Here is a 9229-nt window from a genome sequence, read left to right as displayed (position 1 = left end):
GACCCCATTGGGAGTTGGGCATCTGAGTGCTAAAGACAAGCACACTCCTGTGAGCTGTTTTTGGGTAAACTTGCAGCATTGGGACAAGTGATTCAGACCCTGGGTCTGTGTTGAAGGGGACTGGAGTGTCTAATTCAGCAAGACGGGGTGCTGGAGTCCTGAGCTGCCAGGGAAAACAGAAGCAGGGGTAGTCTTGGCACATCGGGTGGCAGCTCCCAAGGGGGTTTCTGTGATCCAACCCGTCACAGCATCTTCTAAATAAGTGTCTTTATTACTAAATTTTCTCTGCAGAGATTGAGACTGTGCAGAAGCCTAAATTTTTATGCAAAAGTGAGCCTCTTCCATAGATGTCTTTCCTTAGATGATATGTCTCCTTTGCCTGGCATTTGGACTTGACAAATAAGTTTTAGGTGTTTAATAAACTCCCCTTTACCTGCATGGATTTACTGCACCATACCGGCTGAGTGACATGGAGCTATACATTCTTTGGTTGTAGAGGGTGACTAAAACAATTTCACTAATTTTGTTTTACCAAGTGTTATATTTGTATTTTATTAAATATGGATTCTTGTCAGGCTTTGTAAAACAAGCTTTTATTTAATTTGCTTCATAGATATGCTTCATAGATGTGTTTGTATGTACATTTACACTCTCAAAAATCAGTTCTTGTGGGTCCTTTTTTTTTTAAAGGAGGTAGGAGCAAGAATTGGCGTAAGATGTGTGAGATAACTATGGAAAAATTGGTCCTGTAGTTGGAGCATACTTATCACTTCATGTCTCAGTTCACATCTGTTTAAGTTATCGGTTTTCAGCTTTTAGTTTCCCTGGCAATGAAAGCAAACACCATATTACTACAACTTCTAACAATAACTCCCTGTTTCAGTATTCTGCTAAACTGAACTGGCCCCAGAGAGATTCACATAAAATCATTCTCTGTAACTAGCTATATTTCATGTGGACGCTATCTGTATAATAATTATGTATTTGTGATACCCACATGCCCTACAAGGCCATTAGTGTGCGTGTACACATAGGCGCTTGCTTCTGATAATATCCAGTGCGAACACTCTGGTTAATATAAACTCTATAAAAAGTGGAAAATACACACACCCATGGTCATGGCAGTATTCCACAGTTCTAATATCATACAGTTAAAATGCTCAAAAAACAAACAAACCCCAAAACAAAAAAAACAAAGCAGGAAGTTCAAAAATAATTATAGAAACACCTTTCTTGCTGCTGTATAGTTGAAGCTTTTATCCCCTCTTCCCACCCCCCAAGAGATTTTAAAACTTGAGTAGAAAATAAACGGTGGGGTGAACAGGAGACTCTGCTTAGAGTGAATTGTCAAATAGCAGGTCCAGTACTTAGAGACAATGATGAGCTCCCTTAGCTACTTTCTAAGCATATACCATGCTGTGCTTGGTGCACAGGCTGCTTTAAGCTGTAACTCTGTATCTCCTGGCTTTTGTAGGAGTAATTAACACTTTTAAAGGCTACGTTTGTGTGTTGGGAGGGGTGTGGGGGTAAACTATATACTATTCCCTTAGATTTATGCCACTATCATATCTGCTGGTTGTTTCCAGTTGGAATACACACAGCACATAAAGAACCTTTAGAAAAGTGAAGAGTGCAGAGAGAATGCATTGTAAAAGATCGAGGGAAATAATCATATGGACAGTCTAGAGGAGTAGTGGCTATATGATTCTGATGTAGAAGTACACAAAACAGGGTGGCTAACTAAAAACTAGTAATAATGTATTTCAGTAGAGAAAAGAAAAATGGAGTCTGTGTGACTAACTGGCCTGGAGTCAAGTATGGCTGAGCACTGCTCACTCTGAAGCCAGCAAGCCCTGCTTCCAATCAGTCAAAGAGGTAAAATACAGAGCAGCGATATCCCTTCCCCCACACTCCTATTTGGTATGAATGCTGTCACCATAAATACCATACTAAAAGTTTTGTGAAAATAATTATTTTACTTAAGAACATAAGAATGGCCATACTGGTCCATCTAGCCTCGTATCTTGTCTCCAACAGTGGCCAGTACCAGAGCTTCAGGGGGAGTATACAGAACATAGCAGTTTTGGAGAGCTCTACCCAGTCTTCCCCTCCTGGCTTCTGGCCGTCAGAGGTTCAGGGACACCCAGAGCATGGAGTTGCATCCCTGACCATCTTGGCTAATCGCCATTGATGGACCTATCCTCCATGAATTTATCTAATTCTTCTTTGAATCCAGCTATACTTTTGGCCATCACAACATCCCATGGCAATGAGTTCTACAAGTTAATTGTGTGTTGTGTGAAAAAGTGCTTCCCCTTGTTGGTATTAAACTTACTGCCTATTAATTTAATCTGGTGACCTCTGTTTTTTGTATTGTGGGAAAAGTTAAATAACACTTCTGTATTCACTTTTTCCACAACATTCATGATTTTATAGACCTCTGTCATATCCGCCCTTAATCGTCTTTTCTCATCTGAACAGCCCTAATATTTTTTAGTATGCTCATATGGAAGCCATTCCATACTCTTGATCACGTTCATTGCACTTCTCTGAACCTTTCCAATTCTGCTTTTTGAGATGGGGTGAACAAAAATGGACACGATATTAAATACATTGTGTGGCTGCACCATGTATTTACATAGTGGTATTATATTTTCTACATTCTTTTTATCCTTTTCCTAATAGTTCCTAACATTCTATTAGCTTTGTTGACCACTGCTGTGCATTGAGTTGAAGTTTTCAGAGAACTGTCCACAATGACTCCTCGATCTTTCTTGAATAGTAACAACTAATTGAGAACTACACATAATATGTGTGTAATGGAGCTTATTTTTTCCAGTGTGCATTACTTTGACCTGTCAAGGTTGAATTTCATCTGTCACTTTGTTGTCCAGTCACCCAGTTTTGTGAGATCTGCCTGTAAATCTTAGTTAAGTCCAAAGCAGACTACAGTCTTGAAACTATCCGGATCATTTGAGTATGTTGAACGGCACAGGTCAAAGTACGTATTCTTGGGGGATCCCGCTGTTTACCCCTCTCCATTGTGAAAAACTGATCACTTATTCCTACCCTTGGTTTTTCTGTCTTTTTAGCTAGTTACTGATCCATGAAAGAAGCTTCCCTGTTATCCCATGACTACTTAGTTCCCTTAAGAGTTGGTGAGGGACCTTTGTCAAGGCTTTCTGGAAATCCAAGTACTCTGTCAACTGGGTCATGCTTATCCACCTGCTTGTTGACACCCTCAAAGAATTCTAATGAGGCATGATTTCCTTTTACAAGTCGTGTTGACTCTTCCCCCCAATATGTTACATTCATCTATGCGTCTAATCATTCTGTTCTTTACTATAGTTTCTACCAGTTTGCCCAGCAATGAAGTTAGGCATACTGTCCTGTAATTGCCAGGATCACCTCTGGAGCCCTTTTTAAAAACTGTTGTTACATTAGCTGCCTTCCAGTTATCTGGTACAGAGGTTTGTTTCAGCAATAGGTTTCAAATTACAGTTAGTCATTCTGCAATTTCATATTTGAGTTCCTTCTGAACTCTTGGGTGAAACCATCTTGTCCTGCTGTGATATCTTGAAAATTCAACTTTCCTGTAAAATATTGAACATAAATTGCCAAAAAAAAAAAAAAAAATGGTAATAAAAATTGTTACAGACTGCATTTGTCTGGACAAGTTTGCCGATCATATAACCTAAATTGGACCCACCCAGCCTTGCTGCTTCCATATGGCCTGCAGTATGGAATGTTGAATTGGCCTGACTGGAAGCAACTCCATCTGTCAATGACTAAAGGGCAAGTGATATCTTCAAAACTTCCAAGTATGGCTTGGTAGCCTAGTTAATTTTATGAAGTCTTGAAGAATATTTAACGGATCCTTCAAGAGACCCAGGAAGATTGCATAGGGCTAACAGTGACTTTAAACCAAGCATATGGAACATAGCCATTGTATTGGAACTGTTTAGGGGTGCACATCATAAATCCGTTGCACTGTTTTGGATACATTTGGCCTGGATCTGGAAATTGCAGGTGATTGAGGTTAGGAAGTGGCTATATGGAGCTAAGTGAGGGAGTCTTCCCACACCTGCTTTCTGCTTGCACACTGTACCTGTCTGAAACCACTACTCCCTCTGAAGCTCCCTATTAGCTGCTAAGTATAGATGTTCAGAAAGCTATGGCCATAGATGCTTAGATATTATGGTGATGGAAGCCAAAGACCTAGATAGATATATGGTTATACTGGGCCTGGACTTTCACTAGCAGTAACTTTCTCTCTCCAATTTTTTTTTTTTTTTTAATTAAAGACAAACGTTGAAACACATTGGGTGGTAAGTGACAGACATTCTAGTGGAACTGTCCTTAAACAATAAATGGTTTTCAATAAATGTATACCATGTTACTATGAATTTATAGAAGGAAACTAACTAGCTGTACTATTGGGCAAGAGCAGTGGTCAAGTGACTTTTTTGTAATGCATTTGAATTTTAAAATATTTTTATGGTTAACTTTACCAGTAAGAAATTACGTTTGTATTTCAGTAATCACTTGGGGAAGAGCCTGCAATTGCTGATGGACAGAGTGGATGAAATGAGTCAGGATATAGTTAAATACAACACTTACCTGAGGAACACAAGCAAGCAGCAGCAGCAGAAACACCAGGTTGGTAGCTGAGAGAAGCTGAATCAAAGCTTTTTTTCCCACAAAATAAGGGTGAAGCATCATATAAGGCTACATTTAATACCATTCAAACTACACTTTAGAAGTTCCCTGCATGTCAGCTGCTACATACAGAGGTTTGTTCAGAAAACTAACTTCTGTGCATTATTTGAAACTCTTTGCCCCAAACATCTGCCTACTTAAAACAGAGAGATGGTAACATCAGGTGGCAAACCCTGTATTCAGTTTGTATTGCCAAGGTTATGTGAATAATGCAAAGAGGCATTTATTTGGAAAATCCGAGTGAAGTAGCTTCCAGGGTGTTGCACCTCATTTCTTTACTAACTTTAATTGCTTTAGTAGTGGATCATTGCAGTGTAGTTAACAGTCTGTACTTCATTTAAAAAACGGAGCAATTGTGATTAAGAGCAAGCAATTTTGATAAGAAACAAGAAACCAGCTGCTGAGAAGTGGATGGTGCAATGTATTGTAACTCCCTCACATACAGATATTTGAATGTTTAACCTTTTCTTCATTGTCATTGCTGCTGAAAAATTGTTGATTGACAACATTTCATACCTGATAGCATACTGAAATGCATCCAGGTACCTCTGCGCTGATGTATCAAACTGATGATTAAAATATCCTGTGTGTCTTTTGGCCTTCAGATTTAAATGTATTTGCTATGAGTTTAAGTGAGCAAGATACAGATTAAAGTTTATGCCTTTACTATCTGCATATATCTAGCTAATCCCAACATACATTTTTATGTCTATGGTACCATACAAAATACATTAAATTGCTTCTAAAATTTTTACATCTCTTTAAACATAAATGTAACATTTCTTTATGGTTTAGTTTAAGCACCATTTTTGTAAAAACATAAATATTCAGCTAATGGCTGAAAAAATGGTCTTGCTTCACTTAATTTAAAAATATTGTAAAAATAGAATTGAAGAGGAAAGAACTATAAGAGCAAGCTGTAAACACCTTCTTTTATAAAGTAGTCAAATTACTTAAATTCTTCCTTCTAGTGGCCCATACAGTAATGACTTCTAAGTGGCAACATCATACCCAAGCACTTGTAATGGATAAAAGAACTAATAAAGCTTGAGATGTACTGATGGACAATAACTTGTTTTAACCAACTCTGTATCGTTAATTTGTGTTTTTCACTCTTCAGCTGAAGAACATTATTAAGGGGTCTTTTCCCCTTCCATATGGCAACAACATTGTGTTGACGTAGGACTTAGGAATTTCTAAATTTGTATCTATTTATTTTTATCTGCTGCAAAATTACTTCAAGAATTGGCTACTTGTACACTCTTAAATTCTAGCCACTCATTTGACTGTTTGAGACAATTGAGTCTTTTGCACCCTGCTGATCTTTCTATCAAATATACTGCTGACTTAGCTTCAGTAAAAATGGATTTTAACCCCCTTCCAATACAGAATGTTACAGTACATCTTTCTGCTTACAAAAGTCCCAACTCAAAAGTAAAGTTAAACATATTTTTTATAAAACCCCTATTGATATATGGGCATGTTGAGTGTAGTTAATTTCAGTTTGTACTTTTGGGGGATTGGACAGGTTTTATTAAATAAAATCTACATATGGGTGAAGTAACTCCTTTAATTTCTTTGTTGGCTGCACTTGAGAAGCTTCTCTTTAGTCAGCTATACTTGTGTTAAGAATCCTACCACAATCTGTGTTTGTTGCATTGTTTCCAGTACCAGCAGAGACGTCAGCAAGAAAACTTACAGAGACAGAGTCGAGGAGAACCTCCGCTTCCTGAAGAGGACATGAGCAAACTGTTCAAACCTCCACAGCCCCCTGCCAGAATGGATTCACTGCTTATTGCAGGTAATGGTTCTGGAGATCTTTCTCACTTCGTAGTCTCAGGAAAAATATAGTTGTTACCCTTAATATCCTGCTTTCACTTTACATATGATGTCATGTGATATCTCAGTGTTTGCACTGTTTCCCTTTGCTTAGTCTCTCTAGGGAAATACCTAAGAAATATAACAAATGCTGATGAAAAATTGTGTAGCCTAAGTTTAAAGGTAACCACAGTATTAAACTGAAATAGAGACATAAAGCTAGTTTGTAGGGGAGAGCTTTAAATTTGTGTGGATGTGGGGATCATGCACTTTTATCTCCTCTTCAGATCTGGTTCTCTCACAGCTGGGAGAATTAAATCTGGCCAGGTGGAGCTCTAGGTGAAGAATAGTTACATTTTCTCTCCCAGCCCCAAGGTAACTGAAGAAGTGAGTGGAAACAGAGCATGGGCTTCCCCTACACATTCAGATCTCCCCTCTTGTGCAGCCACTGATTGCCACACCTGACTCCGGCTCGTCTCCCATTTCCTGTGCTTGGTAGGACGTGCAAGACAGATACCAGAGATGCAGCACAGGAGCAGAAACATAGAACCCAAGGCCGCCCCCCTTTCCCCCCCTTCCCCCCAGAGTCCTAGGATGGAAGACATGATGAGAAAGAGAATTGCTTAATTTTAGGATGAGGTTTATATTTGAGTTTCTTCTGCTTGTTGAGCCAATTGACTGTTGCCACTAATTGGATGGCATTCACTTGAAAGGCACTCAGATATATTAGCTCCCTAATATTTTGAATTCTCACGCCATTTGAAAGTAATTTGGAAGGTTTTTACACACACCATATACAGAGAGCGAGAGAGAGAATTAAAATAAAGCCCTGTGTAGTCTGGTGCAGTGGAAGGAATGAGCAACTAACTGATCACACAAATACAAAATTAAAAGAATTGGCCCTTAGCCTTGTTGCTTGAAACAATTCAAATGAGGGAAAAAACAAACTTCAGTGAGTCACTTTTTTAGTATAGTTCTAAAACAATAAGTGCCCTGGTTTATTATACCTTCTGAGGTCTCAGAATTTTGAGTGTTGTCTTGGTACAATTTGTCTTGGATAATGAACCTTAGCAGCACAATGCTACTTGAAAAGTACATGCTAACATAGTTTACTAAATGTAATAGAGAAACTGAGTGTGCATGCTTTTATGATGGTGGGTTATGGCTCAGTCTTCTACAAGAAGGGAAAGTGAAAACAATTATACTCCAAAGCAAAAACAGCCTTCAGCCAAAACACTTTCTCCATTTGTTCTCGTTAGCATAGTTGGGGAAGAACTGAAAGCATCCACTTCTTTAATTCATATGGAGTTAAGTTTGGAGATAAAGAATAAAACTTAACTGTTTTGTCTCTGAGGCATTTAAAAACTTTTAAATAGAGCATTAAATTGAAAGTTTATTGGTCTGCTAGACAGTCTTAATTTTGATTAAACTGGCTTTGTTTTGCTATTCCTAACAGGATAAATAACTTGTAGCAGCACTTGTATAAAAATGGTTTTATGGAGATGTTTGATCTGTATAGCACTGACAAGTCTTCATAGCCTGAGGTTTTTTGAAATTGCTAATAAAGTGAAATATTTGGTGAAAACATGGCCAACTAAATGTCAGATGGGAGAGTTTTCAAACTAATAGTGGAACATATATGATGATTCTTTTTTAACTGGGACAGCAAATGAGTAAGAATAAAACTGAAATTTAGCCTTGCGGTGTTTTTAGGGCTTCTAAATTCAGTTAATTGATGTGGTTAAGCATCCAACACAGCACCATGAATTGTTTATCCTTTATATTGTTCAGCTGTCTTTTCAGAAGTTGCATGTGATGCAACTTTTTTGGAATTAAAATTGGATTCTGCTTACAGGAGTGATAATTCATTTTAATGCATACTAACTTATCCATTCTGCTTATTTGATTTATTGTTCTTCCTAACTCTATTAGTGTATTTAAAAACTCTTTCAAATCCCGAAGCATAGGAGCAGTCAAATTGTGCAGGATGTTGCTCTACCTTATATAAATGGTATGTTTTAATAGTAAATGCTCTTTGAATTTTTAAATTATAATCAGAGTTTTTTGTTTTTTTCCTGTTGACAGGTCAGATTAATACCTATTGCCAGAATATCAAGGAGTTTACTGCACAGAATCTGGGCAAACTCTTCATGGCACAGGCTCTTCAAGAGTACAATAACTAAAGAGAAAAAATCTGGTATTTGATATAATCTCCAACAAAAGGAAATGCCCTGACTCTCAGTTTATACTTCTGACAACACTTATAAAAACATGGTGTATTGGAAAAATATCTTGTGAAACCAAGGCACACAGGTTTGCCTAGAATTCTCTTCTAAAGAAAAATAAAAGCAAATTTTAACACTTTTGTTTGGCATTTCCTTATTTGTTAGCCAAATTAGACTGGAATTTTCCATGGTGTTCCCTCAAGGTTTTCTTAACACTCAATATTAATTAACTCATGTTGTGTGTCCTACTATGTTCATTTGTACCAAACAATAATACATGTATTTAACTTGGAAACTAGGAATAAAAAATACCTCATATATGCAACATGGCTGAGTTAACTTTGCAGGAGAAATCTTAGCCTTTTGAATTTCCTGACTTGAATGCTTGAATTTACAATCATAATGTTGCATTAGTAGTCGTTTTTTGCATTTAACTTCTCTGGACTTTCTAGTACCACATTTAGCTT

General features: G+C 37.6%; 1 protein-coding gene across 1 annotated transcript in view; it reads left to right on the top strand.

The window, feature by feature from the left end:
- Positions 1 to 8900, top strand: part of EIF3H (eukaryotic translation initiation factor 3 subunit H) — a 135017-nt gene extending 126117 nt beyond the window's left edge. The window contains exons 6-8 of the mRNA XM_026659214.1: positions 4539 to 4659; positions 6388 to 6520; positions 8623 to 8900. Of these exons, the coding sequence (XP_026514999.1) occupies positions 4539 to 4659; positions 6388 to 6520; positions 8623 to 8720 (352 nt within the window). The 3' untranslated portion in view covers positions 8721 to 8900. The remainder of the gene's footprint in view (positions 1 to 4538; positions 4660 to 6387; positions 6521 to 8622) is intronic.
- Positions 8901 to 9229: the final 329 nt, after the last annotated feature.

The sequence above is a fragment of the Terrapene carolina genome, unplaced genomic scaffold (assembly GCF_002925995.2).
Source record: "Terrapene carolina triunguis isolate 2854851 unplaced genomic scaffold, T_m_triunguis-2.0 Scaffold58, whole genome shotgun sequence".
In the NCBI taxonomy this organism is placed as follows: domain Eukaryota; kingdom Metazoa; phylum Chordata; order Testudines; family Emydidae; genus Terrapene; species Terrapene triunguis.
Note: the sequence above shows the minus strand (reverse complement) of the source record. Positions and strands in the feature narration are given on the sequence as shown.